At 34.0% G+C, this 24,882-nt stretch overlaps 1 protein-coding gene across 3 annotated transcripts; it reads left to right on the top strand.

The window, feature by feature from the left end:
• The first annotated feature begins 51 nt into the window (after positions 1-51).
• On the top strand, positions 52-24,456 carry LOC110628206 (kinesin-like protein KIN-7O). 3 transcript variants are annotated; one of them, XM_021774747.2, is made up of 30 exons: positions 52-313; positions 500-589; positions 869-987; positions 1,234-1,347; positions 1,429-1,510; positions 2,727-2,794; positions 2,871-2,945; positions 3,158-3,303; positions 3,421-3,523; positions 5,109-5,189; positions 5,353-5,421; positions 5,546-5,605; positions 5,680-5,841; positions 10,852-10,908; positions 11,257-11,502; positions 11,573-11,635; positions 17,431-17,616; positions 17,802-17,906; positions 18,107-18,193; positions 18,349-18,495; positions 18,661-18,774; positions 18,855-18,941; positions 19,014-19,217; positions 19,314-19,502; positions 20,160-20,366; positions 20,486-20,575; positions 20,679-20,819; positions 23,176-23,273; positions 23,540-23,618; positions 23,991-24,456. In XM_021774747.2, exons 1-30 carry the CDS (start codon positions 190-192, stop codon positions 24,240-24,242), a joined length of 3,645 nt encoding a protein of 1,214 aa, XP_021630439.1. In that variant the 5' UTR covers positions 52-189; the 3' UTR covers positions 24,243-24,456. The 3 variants fall into 3 exon arrangements, with proteins under 3 accessions (XP_021630439.1, XP_043804529.1, XP_043804530.1); XM_043948594.1 differs by lacking the exon at positions 20,486-20,575; XM_043948595.1 differs by lacking the exons at positions 23,176-23,273; positions 23,540-23,618; positions 23,991-24,456 and adding an exon at positions 21,142-22,588.
• The last annotated feature ends 426 nt before the right edge of the window (positions 24,457-24,882 follow it).

The following is a 24,882-nucleotide window of genomic DNA, read 5'->3' as shown; positions in this document are numbered from 1 at the left end:
CCAAACCAACCAAACACGGCCTAGTTTAATAGCTTGTAAAATATCGTGGAGGGACATTTTCGCAATTGGTCAAAAGCAACTCTGAGCGGGAAAACAGAAAAGAAATACCAAGGCGGGCCTTTCTGATTCCGCCACTACAGTGGAGCGTCTGGCCCTCTCCCTCTCCCTCTTCCTCTTTCCAGCATCAAAATGGAGAGAATACACGTAACTGTCAGAGCTCGGCCACTCTCGGCGGAGGATTCGAAGACAAGCCCGTGGAGAATCTCCGGCAACTCGGTTTTCATCCCCAACCACTCCACCAAGTTTGAATTCGGTACATACCTTATCTCTCTTAACATAACTATCTCATTCTCTCTCTCTCTCTCTCTCTCTCTCTCTCTATATATATATATATATATATATATATATATATAAGTGTGTATAGCCCGAAATTTTCAGCTTAATGTTTCAGATTTGCTTCTCTAATTTATTTCAAATTTTTATTTATTTTAACTGTTAGATCGAATTTTTGGAGAAGACTGTAAGACGGAAGAGGTGTACAAAGCTCGTACAAAAGAAATTGTTGCTGCAGCTGTTCGCGGGTTCAATGGTACAAACTTGATTTGTGTATATATGATACTTTCCTTGAAAGTGTGAATTTGGAATTTCGTATTAACCCCTTTCTCTACCACTTCACTATGATTGTATTGTTTTGGGTATAAAAGACTAGGGAGGGACAACTCGAATTTGGTCCTTGCTCAAGTTGAAAGATGCAGCTATCAACATATAATGTGTCTAATTTGAATTTGACGGGCGATTTCTATTTTTATGCCTATCTTTGTTGAATTTATGTTTTCCGAGAATTATACTCTTTTTTGCTATAATGTAGGCACTGTCTTTGCATATGGGCAAACCAACAGTGGAAAGACACATACAATGCGAGGCTCAGCCAGTGAACCTGGTGTCATCCCTCTGGCAGTTCATGATTTGTTTGACATTATACAAGAGGTAAGCCGGTAAGGTCATCTTCTTGGTAATGAAAAAATTGGTATAAGGGTTAAGTAACAAGACAGCATAATTAGATTACTAACTTTGGACCTTCTTTTATGTCAATGAAGATATCTGGGGCCATTAAGGGGAGGAGGTTATCCAGTTACATTAGGAGTTTGCATAACTATGCAACTTTAAATATAGAAGTCTGAATTTCATTGTGAACCTTTTTCATTATTGTTGATGATTTTTCTTGTATGTTAGGATACCGATCGAGAATTTCTTCTACGAATGTCATATATGGAGATCTATAATGAGGATATCAATGATTTATTGGCTCCCGAACACCGAAAGCTTCAGATTCATGAAAATCTGGAGGTACTTCAATATCTGCCTAGCATAATATATGCTTGCTATATCCATAATTTGCTACTTATTTATTTTGATTCCTATATGTAGAGGGGAATATATGTTGCTGGTTTGCGGGAAGAAATTGTTGCCTCTCCACAACAAGTTCTTGATCTGATGCAGTTTGGAGAATGTAATTAATCTATACAATTTCTTCTTCCTTTAAGTTCTGATCAGAAGTGAAATGTTGTTTACATTAAAAATGCCGCTTGTCTTGCATACTGATGTAACCTTGTACAATTTGGTTGCAGAAAAATGACATCTCAAAACATAACTAAGTAAACTCTAATAGATGGGAAAGAAGGGGAGGGTAAATTGGACATTTGCCTAGATATATACTTCGTAGAGAACCTAGAACTGGCTAAGGTATGGGTTGGGTCTAGAATCAGACCAGTCATTCCTAGGACTGGAATCGGTCAACTATTCAGTGGCCCAAATTGTGACCAGCCCATTTGATATGGACAATTGAGGGCAACTGTTCCTATTTTAATATTAATTTTTTATCTTTTATTTTGATAAGAATTCTTTCTTTTTCTATTTCTATGTTATTTGGGATTCCTACGTATATTTAGAATTCTTAGTTAAACTTTCCTACTATTTCTAGATTAGTTTTAAGGGTCTTTTATTTTATTTAGTATTTTATTTTATTTAGTAAGCTATTTTGTAAATCCTACATTAATCAGGATTAGATTATCTCTATTTTGGTTCCTGATTAGGGGAATTAAAGCTTTATAAATACCCTGTTATTTTATGTTTCAGAATTCAGTTTTCATTTTAATAAAGTACAACAGAGAATTTCTCTCATACCCTTTCTTTCTCACAAGTGTGTGAGTGTTAATTAGCTACGTTGTATCACCAATGTTGGCACTTAATGAAGCATATGAACGTTGATTTTTCTCACTTGAAAGTTGAAACTTTAATCCGTCATTTTTTAAACATGGCAACATTGTAATTCATGATTTATTTGAACATTTAAGGACTAAGAAATTTATACTTAAAAAACTTAGGAGGTAATGTGTATGATTTTCGAATGGATGGATCCATGTGAAAGGAACTTGAAAATTTTTAAAGTATTGATATAATTTACACTAAAAAGAAAGAAGAGGAACCAAATGAATATGTTGTTAGATTTTGGATAGGTTCATGTAATTTACCCAAAATAATAGGTGTTTGGTTATAAATATTACTTCTATTATGTACTCTGCCTTCCATCTTCTTGAGCATTTTGGCTATTAATCATCGCTATCACTATAAACCCCAATTTTCTCTCTCTCTCTCTCTCACATTGTTTAGCCTCACTTGCCGGCTTTTGGATGGCTAATACATTATCTACTCTTGCCAAATTTCAGCTCATAGGCATATTGGAGAGACAAATATGAATGTGTACAGCAGTAGGTCCCACACTATTTTCCGCATGGTAATGTTAATCCTCTTCCCAGTCTTATCAATTATATCATTTCATATGTCCATAATCTTATGTTTTAGCTGAATAGATAATTGAGAGTCGGAAGAGAACTGAGGATGAGGATATTGGCAGCACCTGTGATGCTGTCCGTGTGTCTGTTTTGGTATGTTATTACTGAAACTTAACATCTTTATTCCATTAATTTCTCTTATATCCTTTGGTTTACAAGTTTACAATTATTTTCACATTTACATTGTCATGAAAGTAATCCTCTCTATCCACCCTCCTCACTCTTCCCTCACCCCCCTTCCCAAAAAAGGTCCCTAGTTATATTCTTGTTTTGACATGGTTGCTACTATTTATATTTTCTTCTAGAATTTGGTGGACCTTGCCGGTTCAGAACGTGCTGCAAAAACTGGTGCAGAAGGTGTTCGGCTCAAAGAGGGTTCCCATATTAATAAAAGTCTAATGACACTAGGAACTGTAATTAAAAAATTGAGTGAAGGTGCTGAAAGCCAAGGGTAGGTTTTGCAATTGTTTAAGAACAGCCCTCTTCTTCTAAAACTGTAAAATAGTTGAAAACTCTTCTTCGGGAAATACCAGATTGTTGATTATTATTTCTTTGATGTTTGATTCAGAGGTCATGTTCCTTATCGAGATAGCAAACTCACACGAATTTTACAACCTGCACTTGGTGGAAATGCAAACACAGCTATAATATGTAATATTACACTTGCTCAGGTAGAAATCTTTCAAAGTCTGCTTGGTTGACATCATTAGGTGTTATTCTATTTTTTTTCCTATGGTAAGAATATTTAAATGGCTTTACAAATGACAAATTTTTGTTTGTTGAATGCTAGTTTAGATAATTGACATAAATTTTTGAACTCACGCCTTCCTTTTTTTTATGATTACACACCTCACACATGTGCCCCAAGTACTTTTTTTGTTGGCATTTGTTGTAAGGGACTAATTAGAAAGTTTTCAATGGTCACAAAACATTTTATTTATTAGAATCAACAGATATATTAAGGTTGGTATATTCACATCAATTGGACAGAACTATGGAAGTTTAAGACTAAGCTTACAAAGTTTTAATTAAACATTGAAAAAAAATTGCTTGTTACATGCATATATCTTTTATTTTAAATATTGTTAATGACATATGCAAATAATAAGATTATGATGATAATTTAATGCTATCCAACAATAAATTTACAAATGAATTAGTCCATTGCCCGTATGATTTCACCTAGTATAACTACAATTAGTGTACACATGGTTGGGATCTCTCTTATTTGAATTCTCCCACTTCAATATAGCTACCAATGGTAGTTTCTTTTTCATGATAAATAGGTGACAAATTGGCAATATATATTTTCAAATTTCCTTACACCATCATTTTATATGTATGTGTTAGTTTTATAACTTATTAACATTGGTACTAAGGCTTCTGAAGTATAATTTGAGCTTTTCTTTGAATATAAGAAGTTTTATCTGAGAAACTAGTGTGGTTCTAAATTGCGATTGCGGTGACATTCACGGTCGCGAATAATGAAAACAGGCCTGTAACGGCCATTAATGTAATGGTAACGGTCTAGCATTATGCAAATTTTTTTAAAAAGTTTGTAAAGTTCATAAAATAAAATAATATTGATTAGATTTAATTTAGAACAATGTGTACAAATGCGTATAAATACATTAAATATAAAATATAGATTATTTAACTTAAGTTAAACATTGAAACAGTAATGAAAAAGGAGAGGGAAGCAAAGAATTTGAGAGAAAGATACTTGATGATTCTCCTAAAGCCAATTGGGGTATATATACTACTTACAAGAATATGCAATAGGAAATAAAATAAATGAATCCTCTAATTATAGCCTAATCATATTCCAATCATATCACATAGTCTTAGTACCTAATTATGCACACAATCACTATAAATCTAGACTATTTATAGAAAGTATCTTAACACATCATATGGTTTAAAATAAGAAAAACCAACATAAATCGAGTAAACTAATAGCTCAAAATATAATTTCAACTCAAAACTAACACTTTAATCCACGAAGAATTTAGGGAAAAAACAGCTACTAAAAACTAAAATATAGAAAATTTAATAACTTTTTAGAGGAAATAAGCTTAGAAATGCATTAGTTTATAATGGGTCTAAACTTATATGAGAAATATGCAGAAAAAATTGAAATTTGAAAGAGAAAGAGAAGAGAAAACTTAAAAAATATTTCCTTTGAAGTTGCTGAAAGGTGTGTAAACTTATTTTTTTAGATCATCTACATTGTGATTACCGTTGTTTTGATGGTAGATTCATACAGATGAGACAAAAAGCAGTCTTCAATTCGCAAGTAGAGCATTACGTGTCACAAATTGTGCTCATGTGAATGAGGTTTGTTCTAATTTTGTTTCCATTTCCACTTTTATATTGCCATTTTCAAATGCTCTTTTCTAGATGTTTATAATTGGGCCTTCTTTGGTATGTTAAATGATTTACTCTTCTTGTCGTTTTTTGTGATTTGGCTGAGGTGTAATTGACTATGTGATCACGCCAGATTTTGACAGATGCTGCCTTGTTGAAGCGTCAAAAGAAAGAAATTGAGGAGCTTCGTGCAAAATTGCAGGTTGGTCATCTAGCATGATTGATGTGGTCATTACATGGAATCATCTGCAATGTCTTCTTTCATTCTTTTTCTAATTTGTATTTTTCAAAAGCATATAATGATTAGCCATGTTTCATTCAATTAGGGTTCTCATTCAGAACATTTGGAAGAGGAAATTCTCAACCTTCGGAACACATTATTACAGGTTTGATAATATCCATTCTAGGATTAACCTTTTCTAAAAGAATGCATGTGGAAATTTAAATTCATGCTTTACAGTCTGAATTAGAGAGGGAACGAATAGCTTTGGAGTTGGAAGAGGAAAAGAGAGCCCAAGCTGAACGCGAGAAGGTTTTGCAAGAGCAGGCCAAGAAAATAAAAAACTTGAGCTCAATGGTGTTGCACTCCAACAGAGATGAAAATCGTGATCAACAAAAAAAGGTTTTTATTCCTTTCCTATAGTGTAATATAATTCCTCAAAAGCATTTTCAAAAGTTTTAATGCATGTCTACATTTTTTTAATGTAAAAAAGGCAGAAAAAACTATAAAGGAAATCAACTAAATATGTGCCCTCTTGTTATCCTTAGTTGTCACTAGCCACTAGCAATCACCATCAATCATTAGTGACCAATGGTAATTTTATATGAGAACTACCTTGTTATAAATCATTTCTCCATCTTATTTGGAGTATATGTATCTTGTTTTTGCTTTTGATCTCGAAATATCGGGTTTCTCCAGCTTGAGAAGTCTTGCCTAAAAAATAGATATTAGCCAATCTAGTGATTAACTCATAAATGGGAAAAAGAATTAGGCCTTGATCATTTATGTTTTTTAAAGGCATATACCCCTTTTTAGTTATTTTTTTAATGATTTCTAGTTTTAGAATAATCTTATGAAACTGCTAGCAACTTGTCATTAATGTGGTATAGTCATAGGTTGTTGATTTATGGATGATGCTGCATATTCTTATAACTTGCTGCTTAGTGTTGTCAATATAGTACATATTATACCGTTCTCAGATTTATTTATGCTTGCTTTCATTGTGCTATCATATCTGTAATAACTCAAAGAATAATTGGATAATTTCTATATAATACTGTAGAAAAATATAATATTTGATGTTGTATTTCATAATAAAGATTACAACCTATTTATATATAAAAGACGGTATCTAAACAGGAAAGAAAATCAAGTCTATAATTATACAATCCCTAAGATTAAGCAATTAACCCATCTATCAATATTTACTTCCTATATTAATATATTTACTTCCTATAATCTATAACACTCCCCCTCAAGTTGGAGCATAAATTGTTAATCATGCCCAACTTGTTACATATATAATCAACTCGTCCCATACAACTTAACAGACACCGAATTTGTAAACCCAACTTCTTCCAATAATTGACGTACCCACAAAACTTCACAAACGGTTTTTGCCATGACTCGACATTTAGATTCAGCATTAGAACGGGAGACTACATTTTCTCAGCTTGATAAAACGCCTTACTGTGAATAGAATTTTGAATCCGTGAACAGTACCCGTGACTCGTGAACAGTACCCTATGAACAGTACTCGTGAACAGTACCCAAGGAACCGTACTCGTGAACAGTACCCGAGGAACGTACTCGTGAACAGTCCCCCGATGAATAATTTCCGTGAACAATACTTGATGAATAATTCCCGTGAACAATACCTGATGAACAGAGCCCTAAGTCTCCAAGTGTTACCCTTTATGGATAACCCAAATGAACATAGACCTAAGTCTCCAAATGTTACCCTTTATGAGTAACCCAAATGAATAGAGTCCTAAGTCTCCAAATGTTACCCTTTATGAGTAACCCAAATGAATAGAGCCCTATGTGAGTAAGCCAAATGAACAGAGCCCTAAGTCTCTAAATGTTACCCTTTTTGAATAACCCAAATGAACAGAGCCCTAAGTCTCCAAATGTTACACTTTTATGGGTAACCCAAATAAACAGAGCCCTAAATCTCCAAAAGTTACTCCAAAAGTTACTCTTTATGGGTAACCCAAATGAATAGTATCAAAAAGACGCCTTCACCCAACACCCAAACGGCAAATGAACCACAAATCTGACAAGGGAGTTGCAAGGCGACTTTGGCATCCTCTATAGGTGAACGGTGAGAGACAAATATTATCCTAGATGGATAACACAAAAGAATAGGAGTCCTAAGTCTCCAAAAATTTAAAACTTGACGAGAGAGAAAATAAATCTCTACAAACCTGGCTCTGATACCATGTAGAAAAATATAATATTTGATGTTGTATTTCATAATAAAGATTACAACCTATTTATATATAAAAGACGGTATCTAAACAGGAAAGAAAATCAAGTCTATAATTATACAATCCCTAAGATTAAGCAATTAACCCATCTATCAATATTTACTTCCTATATTAATATATTTACTTCCTATAATCTATAACAAATACCATGAGGTATAACTGGATAATTTTTATGTATTTTCTCTATTGATGTAAGTGTGTTTATTGTTAAAGCAATTCTTAAAAATTCTTTATCAATCAATTAGTGTCAATTAACCTAGATGAAATCTCCTTTAATTATGTACAGATTATGTTGACACTCTAACACTCCCCCTCAAATTTGAACATAGATACATAGATGTTTAGCATGCCCAACTTGTTATGAAGATATTCTATTTGAGGCCCATTTAATACTTTGGTGAGTAGATCACCCAGTTGCTCTCTTGTTTTCATATAACTGGCGGAAATTAAATTTTCTTGAATTTTCTCAAGAATGAAATGGTAATCAACTTCAATATGCTTAGTCCGTACGGGGTATGCTGGGTTGGAAGCAATGTGAAGACTAGCTTGATTATCACACTAGAGTTTTGCAAGTGATGCAACGTCTAAACTAACTTCTTTCAGCAAATTTATCCATTACGGCCCTATACTTTGATTTGGCACTGGATTTGGATACCACATTTTGCTTTTTGCTTTTCTAAGACACTAAATTTCCTCCAATAATCCAACAAACACACAGTAGTATATAGTCGATCTTTTATCACTTTTGGATCCCGCGCGATCAGCTAGTATGCCTGTGATTACTTTAGAGTGTACCAAGTCCATGGGTCCCTTTTAGATGACATAAAATTTGTTAAGGATCTCCATCACCCTTTCTGAGATATATATTAGGAATTATTAGTGTGCTACAGGTTTAGCTCTCATCTTCTCAATTTTTGTAAGTAAGTAAAAGGATATACTTCCTTTGAGATAGAAAAATTTCCTTTTTACTCCTTAAGACTTCAACTCCTAAGAAATAATTAAGTCGGTCCAAGTCTTTGGTACGAAAACTTGCATGTAAGAATGATTTAAGAGAAGAGATCCCTGCAATATCATTTCATGTAATGACAATGTCATCAACATACACAACAAGAAGAATAATATTAGTATGTGAATTTCTATAGAAAACTGAGTGGTCATGCTTTTTTCAATCTAAATTCTTGAACAACTTCACTTAACTTGCAAAACCATGCACGGAGACTCTGCTTTAAACTATACAAAGATTTCTTCAAATGGCAGATTTTTCTATACTCTTTCTAAGCAACAAATCCAGGTGGTTGCTCCATATACACCTCCTCTTAGAGGAAACCATGTAAAAATGCATTTTTGATATTTAATTGGTGTAAAGGCTAATGCTGAGGAGCAGCTAGAGTGATGAACAAGCGAACCGAAGTCATTTTGGCCAGTCAGAATAGTTAATAGGATTGTGCATAGCTTTTCGCGACAAGTCAGGCCTTAAGCCCCGCTTGGAAACTATCTGAATTGACTTTGATGGCAAAAATCCATTTATAATCTACAGCCTTCTTGCTAGAGGGTAAATCAATTAGTTTCTGAGTATGATTTTCATCTAGAATCTTGATCTCCTCAAATATTGCATCACGCCGTTCAGAATGGGCCGGGGCTTCTTTAACTATCTTAGGTAAAGAAATAGGATCTAGAGAGACAATTAAGGAGAAAGTTAATAACAGAATAGATAGACTTGTACTGTCGTTTATCTAATAAGGAGGTCAAGATCATTCGGTAATGGAGTCAATGGTGAAGAAGATTTTGGCATAGCACATATCAGGTACTGGTCTCTGAGAGTAAACTTGAACAATTGGCAGTTTAAGAGTAAGTTGGGTACTAGGAGGAACATTACCATCAGATTGTGTAGCAGAAGGCAAGCTCGAAGAGTTCTTATCATCCTCTTCCTAACTAGTAGAGGTTTGTGCAACATGATAAAAAAGGAATTTGCTCGGAAAAGGTTACATATGTTTAGATCATATGTTTGCTAGAGTTCTGGAGAGTAATACTGATACCCAAGGTGAGAATATCCAAAAAAACACACTTTAAAACTTTAGGATCAAGTTTAGTCATATGAAGTCTGACATTCCAAGCATAGTAAGTGTTGCCAAAAAGTCATAATTCTAGAGGAAATAATAGCTTTTTAGAAAAGAGGATATTATAGGGAGTATTACTATTTAGTACTATGGAGGACATGCGATTAATGAGAAAGCATACAGTAGAGACAACATCGGTTCAGAATTGCTTAGGAACTTATATTTGAAACAACAACAGCCTTAAAGAGATATCTATTCTTCTTTTCGGCTACCCCATTTTGATCTAATGTATCAACACATAACAATTGATGAAGAATACCATATTGAATCATACAAGCCTGTAATCTTTAGCATTGTCACTTTGCAAAATTTACACAAAAACATTAAATGAAGTTTTGATTTCAGCACAAAAGGCAGAGAAATGAGAAAATGCTTCCAAACAATGCTTCATAAAATAAATCCAAGTTATTCTAGAGAAATCATTCACAAAAGTGATAAAATATCTAAGTACAGTCTTAGACCCAACCGGACATGGTCTCCAAACATTCGAATGAACTAATTTAAAAGCAGACTCAGTTTATTTATTAACTTTAAAACTCAAAGGAGTTTTGATTATGTTTTGTAAAATGATATGACTCGCACTCTATTGAAGATATCTCATAAAATTGAGGGTATAGCTTTTTCAAAATCGGTAAAGAAGGATGTTCCAAAGGATAATGTGCTTCGAATGGAGACATGACACTAGAGCAAACAACAAACCGATGCACCCATGCATCCAAAATGATAGAGACTCTCAATTACATGTCATGCCAAAATGGTAGAGACTCCAATTATATATCATTTCCCAATAATCTGCTTCATTACAAGATTCTGAATGAGACAATGATTAGAAAAAAAAAAAAAAAGAAATACAATAATTTAGGTTTTTAGTAAATTTATTCACTAAGATTAAATTAAAGGCAATATTAGGTAAATTTAGCACAGATGATAGAGTAATAAAAAGAGTAGGTTTAATAATTTCAGGACCTTCAATAATAAAAAAAAAAGAGCATTGTTTTTACAAAGTTCATTATTTGATGTTATAGGGGAAAAGACGGGATACTTGGTGCCCGGGTGAACTTTCAAGGCAGGCTGTTCAAGAGGTATTATCTTTTTTCTTTTTTTGCTAAAAAATTGTTTAAGGTTGAACTCAACTCAAATAGGAAATGCGGTTTTGCTATTTTGGAACTACGAAGCTATGTTCTAGGGTTCAATTCTATTAAGCCTTGTTCTCAAACCAGTTGGTGTTGTTTATGTATCCTTCTCACCAATGTCATGACATTTGGAGAAACCGCTTAATTCTTTTCTTGTGTTATATTGAAAAGAAAACTCTCCAAAGTTGCATAGTTTTTGTTCTTGATGTTGTCCTTGCTTTGGTTTTTTTTATCCCTTGATGATAAGAAGTTTGTAGGTTATTTGGTTCAAGTTAAAGCTAGTGTTCTTTGGTTCAGATGATGGATACTAATATCCCATCAAGAGCTTCTTCCATAAAACCCATGAAAGGCAGTCGTGATATGGGACCACTCATTCCTTTTGATGAACTTGTGACTGAAACTGAAGTTGGGGCAGATAGCCCCCAGCAAGATGAAAATTGTAGCAATAATACACTTGAGGATTGTACTCTTCCTGATCCATGCACTTTATTGCATGTCACAAATAGGAGGAAGGTGCCATTGAGAAAGAAAAGCCTCCTTGAGGTTTGTACCATTCTATTCATGAACAAGGCCTCACTTATTCAAGCCAGCTTAATCTGTTTTCTTGTCTCAGGACAATGAATTAGTGGAAATGCAAGCAGAATATGAGGAATTGCTTCTAAAATTTGAAACCCAGGTAGATTATCTTTCCTTGGCATTTTTGTTGTACAAATTGCACCATTTTATGTTTCACTATTGTTCTTCTTCTTTCCTCTTTAGAATTTTTTATTACCAGTTTTTATTTAACTTGCATTGTATGTTGTTTATACTTATTATACTTACGATTTTATTTTTTACACTTTTTTGCATATAATATAATTTTTAGTATAATGTAATTTTACTCTAATTAACACTATTTAGATTCAGTTTGTTCATTTTAAACTAAACTTAATCATTCATTGCGATAATAAATTTTAATTACTATATTTATTCTTTGTGTTTAGTATATAAATTAAAAAAGAACTCAAAAAAATTGAAATAGAATTACAATTATAAACCTTCTATTTGCATGTTGACGTAATCAATTTTAAAATTAAAAATTTACATTAGTATTTCAACCTGTTGACTTATTTGCTAATCCTAATTGATTCTAGGGATTTGATTTGATTTGATTAGGATCCTTAATTATCTCTGTAATTATTATTTGATTATTTGATTTGACATCTTTGTGTATAAATAGCCATGTAGACATATTGTACAAATCAAGAGGGAAATACAAGAATACTCAATATTCTTCCAAAAATCTTCATGGTATCAGAGCCTTTTTCCTGATTTTTTGGGTTCAAATTCAATTTTTCCTCTTCAGGGTTTCAAAACCCTAAATTTACTTTTTTGGTACTAACCCATTTAGGAGCCCTTCACTCTCTCACCGCCGGCACCAGAAGAACCGCCGGACTGCCGCCGGCCGATCGACCAGCCCCGACGCCGGAAAAGCTTGCGCGTGAGGCTCACGCGCCACCTCTTCCCGGCGCGTGACCCGGCGCTTCCCGGCGCGTGACCCATCATCTGCCACTGCTTTGCTGCTCCGATCACTCCGGCGACGATTCCGATCATCTTTCCGGCCTTCCCGTGCTGCTACCCGGTCCTTTTGGTGAATCGATTGGGCTCTCTTGTGTGTACACCCTTGAATACCTCCTATTCTGTCACCGTTTATAAATCTTTACCATGACAGAAGGTAAAAGGGTGTCAATGGCAGAAGGTAAAAGGGTGTCGATAGCAGAAGGTACAAGAATCTCGATTCCTAACTCTGATTCCTCATTCTTTAGTGCCACATCTGACGTTGTAAAGTCAGGTAATACTTCATCTCTCCATAATATTCCATGGATTATCGATTCTGGTGCGAATAGACACATGACAGGTTCGTCTAAAGGCCTTCTCAATTATTTTCCTTCCCTAACCAAAGATAGTGTCAAAATTGCTGATGGCTCTTTTACTCCCATATCCGGAACAGGTTCTGTTATTTGCACATCCAATATTAAATTATCATCTGTCCTCCATGTTCCCCACTTTCCTGTCAACCTTTTATCTGTTAGTGCTATCACCAATGCCCTTAATTGTAAAATTGAATTCTTTCCTGATCATTGTGTTATTCAGGATCTTCACACAGGAAAGAGGATTGGCAATGGTAGACTGCATGATGGCTTATATATGTTGGAGGGTGATCCAGGTTCTTCGATATCTCAAGCCTGTTTTGGAGAAAATAAAGATGTCAATCAGGAAATAATACAGTGGCACAGACGGTTAGGACATCCATCATTCTTTGCCTTAGAAAAACTTTATCCTAATTTGTTTGCTAAAACTCAGTTTGATTCTCTATTTTGTGATGCTTGTGAGTATGCTAAACACACTAGAACATCCTATCCTTTGAGTCATAATAAAAGTCAAATTCCTTTTGCGACTATTCATTCTGATGTTTGGGGGCCTACTCAAACTGTCTCATTGTCTGGTAATCGATGGTTTGTCACCTTTATTGATTGTTGTACTCGAATGACTTGGGTCTATTTGATTAAAGCTAAAAGTGATGTCTTTTCTTGTTTTCAATCCTTTCATAAGATGGTTTGTACTCAATTTAATACTAAGGTGAAAATTTTGAGAACTGACAATGGAAGAGAATACATGGATAGTAGCTTTTCTGCTTATTTGGAGAATAATGGGATAATACACCAGACTAGTTGTCCTTATACTAGTGCTCAAAATGGCGTTGCTGAGAGGAAAAATAGGCATCTATTGGAGGTAGCTCGATCTCTTATGTTCACCATGAATCTACCCAAAGCATATTGGGGAGATGCAATTCTTGCATCTGCTTATCTTATCAATAGAATGCCTCTCAAGAACCTTGACTTTATGAGTCCTTTGGCGGTTTTACAAGGGAAGAATTCATACGTTGTTCCACCAAAAGTATTTGGGTGTGTTTGCTTTGTCCATACTAGGACGGCAGGAAAACTGGATCCCAAGGCCCTTAAATGTGTGTTTGTTGGATATTCTCCAACACAGAAAGGATACAAGTGTTATCATCCTCCCTCTAGGAAATACTTCGTTAGTATGGATGTTACCTTCCGAGAAACTGAACCCTACTTCAGTACCAACCCCTCACCTCTTCAGGGGGAGAATAATGAGCAAGAAGAGGTGATCCCGAATTCTGTGATTTTGAGTGATATGGTTCAACCAGAAAGTTTGAGTTCTAGTAGACAGGGGGAGATGTCCAATCAGGGAGAGAGAACTGGTCGTTTGGACAAGCCAGATTTGAGAAGGTATTCAAGGAGAGACAAGGCAGAAGAAGCCATTATGCAGTCTACTCAGAGTCAAGAATCTTCTCCTGGTGAGTTACCTAGTCATGAATCTTCTTCTGGTGAGTTACCCACAACTCTTTCTTCTGGTGAGTTACCCACAACTCTTGAATGTTTCAATGACTTAGATAAACCTATTGCACAAAGAAAAGGGGTCAGATCTTGCACTAAACACCCTATTTCTAACTTTGTTTCTTATGAATCCTTATCACCTTCCTATAGAGCCTTTGCCTTGTCTATTTCCTCTGTGTCTATTCCACAGGATTGGAAGAAAGCTCTTGCAGATCCTAAATGGAAGAAAGCAATGATTGAAGAGATGAAAGCATTGGCTAAAAATGAAACTTGGGAGCTTGTCACTCTTCCACCTGAGAAGAAACTCGTTGGCTGTAAATGGGTATTCACAGTGAAACATAAAGCTGATGGCACAATTGAACGATTTAAGGCCAGATTGGTTGCTAAAGGTTTCACCCAAACCTATGGAGTGGATTATCAAGAGACATTTGCCCCAGTTGCAAAAATGAATTCAATCAGAGTTCTGTTATCTTGCGCGGCCAACTTGGACTGGGACTTACAACAGTTTGATGTGAAGAATGCTTTCCTCCATGGAGATTTAGAGGAAGAAGTATTCATGGAAATTCCTCCTGGGTTCGCTGATGAGAAGACACAAGGAAAGGTGTGCAAGTTAAAAAAGGCTTTGTATGGGCTAAAACAATCTCCCAGAGCTTGGTTTGACAGGTTTAGCAGAGCCATGATGTCCTTCGGTTACCAACAAAGCAATGCTGATCACACTCTGTTTATCAAACATCATAAGGGTAAGATCACCCTTCTTATTGTGTATGTTGATGATATAGTGGTGACAGGTGATGACAAAGAGGAAATGGCTCAACTAAAGAGGTTGTTAGCTCAGGAATTTGAAATCAAAGATCTGGGAAAACTGCAATATTTTCTAGGTATCGAGGTGGCCAGATCAGAAAAAGGAATTTTCATCTCTCAAAGAAAGTACATTCTGGATCTTTTGAAAGAAACTGGTATGATGGGGTGTAAGCCAGCAGAATCTCCCATTGAAAGTAACCACAAGCTGAAAGCAGGAACTGGTGAGTCCGTGGATATTGGAAGATATCAGAGATTGGTAGGAAGGTTGATTTATCTCTCACACACTCGACCGGATATAGCCTATGCTGTTAGCTTAGTCAGCCAATTCATGCATGACCCTCGCGAGACTCATATGCAAGCTGTACTTTGCATCTTGAGATACCTAAAGTCTGCGCCAGGGAAAGGGCTTCTTTATTCCAAACATGGTCATCTCCGAATTGAAAGTTTTACAGATGCAGATTGGGCAGGATCTCTCGATGACAGGAGATCCACATCTGGCTACTGCACAGTTGTGGGGGGAAACCTTGTCACTTGGAGGAGCAAAAAACAAAGTGTTGTTGCTCGGTCAAGTGCGGAAGCAGAATACAGAGCAATGGCCCAAGGAGTGTGTGAACTCTTATGGTTGCAGAAGTTATTGGAAGAGTTGAGATTGTCCGAGAGAGACAAGATAACCTTGTATTGTGACAATAAAGCTGCTATAAGTATAGCACAAAACCCAGTCCAACATGACCGAACGAAGCACATTGAAATTGATCGGCACTTCATTAAAGAAAAATTAACAGACGGTGTCTTGAGCCTAGTTCATGTGACTTCTACTGAGCAACTTGCGGATGTGTTTACTAAAGGGCTTAACAACAAGATCTATCATAATCTGATTTGCAAGTTGGGCATGTGTGACATCTTTGCACCAACTTGAGGGGGAGTGTTGACTTATTTGCTAATCCTAATTGATTCTAGGGATTTGATTTGATTTGATTAGGATCCTTAATTATCTCTGTAATTATTATTTGATTATTTGATTTGACATCTTTGTGTATAAATAGCCATGTAGACATATTGTACAAATCAAGAGGGAAATACAAGAATACTCAATATTCTTCCAAAAATCTTCACAACCTATTGCTAATTGTGTGAGATTATTTTCCAGCTAATTGTGTGAGATTATTTTCCAGCAAACTTTAACCATATAAGTTATTTGAGTATCATATCAAATTTGGTAAAAAGAAAAAACTAAATTATATCAACTCAGCAAACCAATTAAGAAAAAATTATGTATTTGATTAAACCAAAATAGAGATAATTTATCAATGATTTTTTTTTGCTCAGATCATTTTATTTTTCTTCAAATTTTCAGGTCCTAATTATAAATATTAATTAGAGATATAATTAAGAGTTATTATTTATAAAGATTACTTATAGTATTAATATTCAATAATCCTAACACAAAATTAGGATTAAAACTAAAATTGATATTCATGAACTATGTTATAATAAATTTATTTTTTGAAGCACTTACAATTACTTTTTATTAATTAAAATTTAGAATTAAAAGTTTATTAATTTTACAATAATTTAAAAGTAAATATGTTACCAAGTGAAGTTTCAATATTTTATTATTTTTATAAAAGATTAAAAATTTTATTCTTTTGGCAAATCACAATATAGGTCAACTTGTTATTGTTAAATACAAATAAGACCAAGAATTTTTAATTTAAATAAATTGTAAAATTAATTTAAATCATAGATGATTCTTAGTAGAATAGAATTTGGTTTAAATAGGAAACCAATCTAATTAACCAATCAATTTAAAGTTTTTACAATGATACTCCCCTTATCCTATAAAGATGGCCTGGAGTTATTTATAATTATTTTCATATGGATTTAGAAAATCTAGTTAATATAGTTAAAGTAACATTTTTATTATTTGTCTAATATATTATCCACTCATATTGTTACTTTACTAATTATTTTTAAAATTAATAAATTTTATTTTTCAATACATATTAAATTGGGATATATTCGAAAGGTAATAAATAAATTATAATCTCAAAAAAAAAAGCCTATAATTTAAGATGGACAGAAAAGGAAAACAAACTATCCTTTTGAGACAGAGGGAGGATCAATTTCCTAAATTATTTTCTAGCCAATCAAAGTAAAGGAAAATTTGTAATTATGAAATTATGGGTATTTTAAGCAATCCCATTATTCCCCTCCCCCCTCGCTTTCCCACATTTATATATAATACAGTTTGATTTTTTTTTTTTCCATGCAGAGAACATTGACTGACATACAAATCGATTGCTTGACAAGACAATTGGCAGAGGCTGAATTGTATTCCTCTGATACATATAATGATTTTTCAACCAGTCATTGCTATAGAAGTTCCAATTATGCGGACAAAAATGTAAGTTTAAGGGAGTTAGAGGCAATTCATGTGATCAAACAACTTCAAGAAAAGGTCTGTTTTTGTTTCCTCTTTGCAACTTAGCTTCCTTTATGTTTGCATGTTTATTTATTTTCCTTCCTTTTTCTACTCGTGTACTTCTCTAAATTTCATCAAGCTAGTTTTTGTTAAGAATTTTTCTATATTTAGTTGTACACTACTTCTGAATTGTGATTTATTGTTTACCGTCTACCTAGCAGATTAAGACCTTGGAAGCGGAGAAGTGCTCAAGTCAGCAAAATCTTAATAGTGTTGTTGAGCTAGCGACAGAGCAAAATATATGTGCAAGGCAGAAGCTTGAAGAGGTAATCATGTTTATTGGGTGAATTCACTCTTATTTTTAAGACATGAATAGAATTGAATCTATGGATGCCAACAGAGATTTATCCTGTCAGTCAATAGAAGCTTGAATATGCATGTAAACAATGAGTTATGCTTTCACTTCAATGTTTTCTATGTTTTCTGCTATAGATTTTGAAATGGTGTGTGCTTTACAAATTCTCAGCTACATGAAGAACTCAAAAGTGCTCGGGAGGAGGCCAAGGTCACTTGTGAACAGCTTGCTTTGAAGGAATCTGCAAGAGTAATTGATGTATGTGTCTTTTTGCTTTTCTGTCAATCTCTGTGAGGATTCGCACTTAGCCCTTGCTTTTTACGTGTTCCATAATCCATCATCATCTGTAAATCATTTGTCATATATATATATACTTTCCAAGCTAACTTACTGATTTGTACTGTTGTTTGGAGGTGACTTTGGACTCTGAGATAAAGCTTTCGATGGAGATCCAAGATATAGTGTCTGAAGTTCAGAACTCTAGGAAAGTTGTTGACACTCTTTCCTCACTCCTAGATGAGGTTTTCCAGAGTTTATCTACCATATTTGATGTGTTCAATGTGAGTAGTTTTGAAGCATATGCATACATACACACACACACACTATATATATATATAAGATATACACTGGATATATATACAGTAGATCTAGTATACACCTTTCTCTATATGTGCTTTACTTCATGTATCCATCTGAAAGCTTAATTTTTATGCATATTAATCCAGGATTTCAAGGCTTTTGCATGCGAGAGCTCTCAGAAGCAAAAGTTGATCATTGGTAATCATGAGACATTGTATTGTCACACGAGGCAAAAAATTGCTGACATCGAGAATGAGAAGGTATTGCTGCTTCTTGTCATATAATATAATATGAGACCATATCTGTAATACAGTCCCCACTGATTATTTCCGAAATGCAGCTTCTTTTGTACAATCAATCTATTGAGCTCCGGAAAGAGACACTAGAACTGAGACATGATGCTCAAAATTATGAAGAGTCCTTGAGAGTAAGCTTATGCATTGTCAAATATGCATTCCATATCAGCTAAGTCCCTGTCTGACATCTCCATTTGCTGCAGTCAATTTCCAAGCTGCAGGAACTAGAAAAAGAGGAATTCCTCTCTCAAATTCAGAGCCTTGAAAAGGAAATATCATGCCTATCATCATGTTCCCTAGCCAAGGAAAAGGATAACTTGAGAAAAGATATTGAGAAAACAAAAGTCAAGTTAAAAGAGACAGAGTTCAAGCTCAAGAGTGTCATTCAGGAGAAAACTAAACTTGAGGTTTTGTTATGAAATACTCTAAATTTTCAGCTTTGCGTTTTCCTACCCAATTTAAATGGTCTTTCAAATATCGGTTGCCTATTTTCACATCTGTAGGGTGAGAAAGCATTTGCTGAAAAGGAGATAAAGCGATTGAATGGTCAGAATACTCGTCTTGAGCGTGACATTAGTAAACGTGAGTCGCTTGCTGTTAGAAGGCGTGATTCAGTTGCTGACAGGAGCTCAAAGGTTTTAGATCCAAAGAAGTCAAAGGGTCTTGCGTCTTCACTAGAATTCACAATGCAGGTGATGGCCATGGGTATTCGTTTCTGTTCCATATGCCATACATCAATCATCTGTTGCCTGAATGGTACTTAGATTTTAGCTATCAGACTATCAGTACTGAAGGGATTGGATAGTCTTTTTTCTGAATTACGTTATGTGTTTGCTTGAATGAACATTGTTCTGTTTTTGGTTTTCTTCTTTTTTTTTTTCATCTTCTTACCCTCTATCTGTAGCTGTAATTCTGTGATTTCAAGTTCTAATGTTTTGTATGGATTTAGCTCTGTGACTATCAAGCTTAAGCTTTGACATTATAGCGTAGTGGTTGGTTTTCTATTTTAGAGTGCTATAAACTTTCCTAAATCATTTATGAATCGAAATTATTTCATAAGTTCTTAAATGTTTATTCAATTATACTTGAAATTTTCCTTATTTGTTTATGCATCTACTTCTTTTCATCCATCTTGTTATCTGACGCAATGTAATACCATGCTACAAGTTTATGCTTTTAAATTAATGTCACTGCTGAGTTTTTCTAAGTTGGAAGAGCGAGGATTTCTTCCTCTTTAGTAATTCAATCTTGGTCTGTATTCAGGGACAACCGAATTATTTTTAACATGCGGATGACTTCACTTCTGATCTTTTTCCCCTTTCCACCTATCTTATGTTGTGCTGTTTTAGGAAGATTACAGGAAGCTGGAAGTGCTTGCATTTGAAATGGAAACAACTATTGCTTCTTTGGAAGAGGAAGTTGCAGATGCACAAAACGAAAAGGAAGAGGCCATATTTAGAAATGACACTTTGACTCTAGAGTTGGAAAACCTGACAGAAAAGTTGAAGATTTCTGTTGCGGAATTTCATGTGTTGCAGGAAGAGGTTGCTTGCCTGGTAAGTTTTCTTCATTTTTCTCTTTAACATCTTGGCAACATGATTTCTTTACAGTTGCAGTTAAGTTTGAAATGGCTACCGTGCTTTTTAGTTTGTTTTATTCTTCTCACTTGGTTCAGAGAAAACGGTTGGAAGAATCTACACTAAACCAGCAAATGATGGAAAGTTCTATCAAAGTGTTGGTACAAGAAAAGGAAGTGTTAGCTATGGTAAACTAGGAATTATGTTTAATGGCAGAGAAAATTTTTTATTGTATTTGTTTTGTTTTTTATTAGCAATATGTTGATTGTAGGATTGTCTTTAATTTTTCAGCAACTTACTGATTCCCTCTTGGAAATGGAGGAGGAGAAAGCAATATGGTCTGCCAAGGAGAAAGCTTCCATTGAAACCATAGAAGCCAAGACAAATGTAAATAAGATGGAGATTGCATCAGTGTCTAAAGCATTAGTAGAGGTAAGCTACTAGATTTTATTCTTAACCAATTTTTCATGGTTAGCTTCCTAATTTGAAAGGTTCTACTTTATTTTAAATTTTTTATGGTGTTCTATTGACGGCATTATTTCGGTTTTTGTTGTCTGCGTGATGTCATGTTTATCCTGTCCAAGTATGTTCTGGTCATCTTCATCCTTACTGAATTGCAGTTAATAATTGTCATCTAAGGAGTAATAAGTTACATGGAAGTAAAGATTGTTGTTCTAATCTTGTAGAGGAAAAATAAAATAGCAAACGATAATAGTGCAAGAGCAAACATGAATTTAACGTCCTTCAACACCAGGTGTGAAGACTCCAAGATAATTTGAGGAAAAGGAGAGAGATTTCAAAGCAGCTAAAAAATTTGCTTTCTAGCCCACAGGCATATTGCACTCAAATCTCAACAGTAATTGTATTCCTTTTTTTGTCGTTTTCTTGTTTATTCTGCTTGTTTTGCAATTCCTAAAATTTTCCCCTGAACTTTATAAGCTTTTTTTTATTTTTAATATGGTGCTTAAAGCACAATTTTTCACAATGTAAAATATTAGATAATTGCTAGGATTGCCTTAATTAGCCTATTAAATTCACAATGTAAAATATTAGATAATTGTTAAGATGGCCATAGTACACAAGTTACCGGAAGAACTTTGTGGCCAACCATTAAATTTTAGATGGCTATAAAACACAATTCATTAGCCCATTAAATGCAAAATTTAAAATATTAGATAATTGTCAAGATAGCTATAAAACACAATTTATAGGAAGAACTTTGTGGCCAACCAAGATACAATTGCTTGGCTTGTAAATGGTATTCATGGGAAACAAATTGGGTGGCCATGATACCCATGAAACATGTGGTCGTGGAAACTCAATGCTATTGGCCAGGCTTGAGTGCAAATCAAAATCCTAGTAGAATTTGTTGGGGTTAGTGAGAGTGGAATTTGGGTCTGATGTGTCAAAGGGCTAGAGAGTCACTTGAGGTTTCTTCTGTACCGCTCCTTGGTGTGAATTTCTTTGGTCCTCTTTTTTTGTGCCTTGAAGCCGAATCACATTAACCAATTGGAAAGTCCCAGGCATGGCACGACAATAAATAATACCTTCACATTTGTTAAACAATTACTAATGCCAAGTTGGCATTTTGATGACAAAACATTAATAGTTGACCATCAATGAATTTTATATGGGCCTATTTAGGGATGTGGTATGTGGATCCCACCTTTTACCATACAAATTAAGTTAGTAAAAGTGAATACAATTATCCAATGAAGAAAATACGCATGTAATGGTAACCTCGTACAATTTAATTTGGCATTAATTTAGGGAAGTAAAAAAAAAAGATCGAAAGCGTTTATCCAATTTGAAATCATTTTCTTTTTTTTTTTCTTTTTTTTTTTATTTTGTTAAATTGTATACACATCCTTTCACATCAGAGTCAATTGTATTCAAACTTGTAAGAGCATATTCAAAATTTTTTGAAGTTGCTAATGTGAAATATAGTTAATTTATAACTTCACATCTGAGTCGATTGTATTCAATCTTCTAAGAGCATGTGCAAAGTTTTTTGAAGTTGCTAATGTGACATTTAGTTAATTTATAAGTTTTCATGCAAGGACATTTATGGGGGAGTGATTGATGGGTAGATAAGATTAAAAGATCCAGTTTTTTGTAATTATTTTTAAGTGTCAAAGGGTAATAACGTTTTGCAAGTTGGATACTTAGCGTATTTGATTTTAATATTAATTTCTTCAATCAGATATATGTATATACATTGTCAGAGGTTGGCAATTTGTAGTAAATTATGTGAGTTAGCAATTTGAGAATTTTACCATATGCCCTTATTTTTAGCTATGATTGATATCAGTAATGTAAAATGTTGTGTGTAATTGGCAAAATTAAAGGGATTAAGTATAATTGCAAATTGAATTGAGGCTGAAGCAGCACTCGTGTCAACATAAATAGAACATCTTTCACCTAGTTATATGACCAATTGCACGTTATGCCATAAAAAATTTGGTTAGTGTTATAGTTGTTTTGAGACCTTGAGGTAATAATTATTCCATCCTTCTATTGTTTAAATGCTTGATTGCAACTGATTATTCGTAAGGATCTACACTACAAAAAAAGTTTAGGAGTAAAATTTGGGCATATGTTCATCACATCTATTTCAAGGATTAGATTTGATTTCACTATTATAAACACGCATGCACCTACTCACAAGTAGACTTACATTTGCCTCCATGGTGATATAAAAATTTATAGCATTACTGAAATGATTTCTTGTTTCAACGTAGTATGTTTTACATTTAAATATTAATGGTGAAAAGTGGTAAAATGTCAGGCACAAAGTGAGTTAGAGATATGTAGGGAAGAATGCAAAGTTCTGAAAGAAAGATTGACAAGCACTGAGGAGAATGCTAAATGGGAGATGAAATGCAGGTATGTTTGGGGAAATAATCCTTACTATTAGAAATTCATATAAATTACATAGCATTTATTCTTTAAGTTTTATTTTATTTATCTGATCATATTTAGATCATTTCAATTTTTTGAGAGCATTAAGTTTTTATGCCAACTTTAGATTCTTCCTCCCACTTCAAAACTATTATATCTTTTCCTCACTGTATCAGTAATAGCAATGCTTACATCAAAATTAAACTTATTCAAGTTGAATGCTTATGGTCTTGTTGGTTCCGCTATTCCAGTACGGAGAAGTCGCTAGAGATTGATCAACTAAAAGATGACTTGAAAAGAGTTGATGCTCAGGGTAAACAATCTCAAGAGGTAATTTTTTTTTTTTTTAACATTTTTTTTGGTCCCCTTCATTGCTTGAGATTTGAAATCAAATCTTGAGAAGCTCTTTGTGGAGCTTCATTATACCACCAGTCCTTACAAAATGGTAGCAGTTTCAAGTCCTTGATTTCAGTTCTGAGCAGCATTGCTATTGTCGGATGGGAAGTGCTCTATGCATTAAAAAAGAAACCAATATCTTGATTCTTGAGTCTCCAATTATGCAAATGCATTTACTCGGTGATGGTGGCTATAATTTCATGCTTTTATATTCAAATTTTCCATAGTTTATTCTGAAGCATACAATATGGGTAAATCATGAACTAGAAATAGACTGATCATGGTTTCTGGATACGCAAAAAGCAGGATGAAATCAACCGCAGCAAGGAAAGGGCAAAACTTCGAATGAGACTTCGAGGAACGCAGGCAAGCTTGGATGCTGTTCGACATAAATACAAGGAAGCATTAGAAGAGTCAGATGTTATGAACAGGGAATATAAAGATGCTACAAGAAAGCTCAAGGACAAGTTGGCTGTGTATGCGAAAGAGGTCCTCAACCTCAAGAAGCAGATTTCCTTGACAAAGGGACCAGCAAATGATTGTATTAATCCATCATAACGTCTTCTTTATGTAGGCTAATTTTTAATTATCTCTAATTAATATTTTAGGTTTTTGTTTTTCTTAATGATATCTAATACAACAATACCCAAATATACCTTTTTAATATTCTCGCAATGAATTTGTATTCTATAACGTGTACAACATCCTTGAATTTGAAAACAATTGTGAATTTTTTTTAATTAAATTTTAAAATTTTTTAAAAGAGTTAACTGTATATGATAAACTGTTCATTTTTAATTAAGGACCCAGAGAAGAGGATTATAAGGAAATATTTTTATATGCCCAGTCAATTAGGATTTCAATAATCATTTTCTTTTTTTTTTTTTTCTGAGAATCTATTAATCAGATTCTTAGATTTCAAAATGCATAATTTTCTTTTGTTTCATTATCATTATGATACTATACAGAGTTTCATAGCCTTGTTAAAATCATAGCATGAAGCAAGGTTGAGCGGAGTTTGGCTCAGTTAGGTTTGGTTCTCTTTTGATTTGATGAATGAAAGCTGTTGGCTACTATTAGCAGCTTGATCAAAATTACTGCCAATCAATCTTCAGAAAAATTTTCAACCATACCAAATAAATAATTGTTTTAAGATTATCCTAAATTATTTTTCTAAAATATTCTCTTGCGCATAATG

This window comes from Manihot esculenta, chromosome 12, assembly GCF_001659605.2.
Source record: "Manihot esculenta cultivar AM560-2 chromosome 12, M.esculenta_v8, whole genome shotgun sequence".
NCBI lineage: Eukaryota > Viridiplantae > Streptophyta > Magnoliopsida > Malpighiales > Euphorbiaceae > Manihot > Manihot esculenta.
The sequence above is the reverse complement of the archived record's forward strand: the minus strand, read 5'-3'. Positions and strand labels throughout refer to the sequence as shown.

Bases quoted from the DNA above. Each gene is read 5' to 3' on its own strand.
- LOC110628206 (XM_021774747.2), top strand. From the start codon at position 190: ATGGAGAGAATACACGTAACTGTCAGAGCTCGGCCACTCTCGGCGGAG. The intron at 17,907-18,106 runs GTAATCATGTTT...ACAAATTCTCAG, and splicing joins CAAGGCAGAAGCTTGAAGAG to CTACATGAAGAACTCAAAAG. The intron at 23,619-23,990 runs GTAATTTTTTTT...CGCAAAAAGCAG, and splicing joins AGGGTAAACAATCTCAAGAG to GATGAAATCAACCGCAGCAA.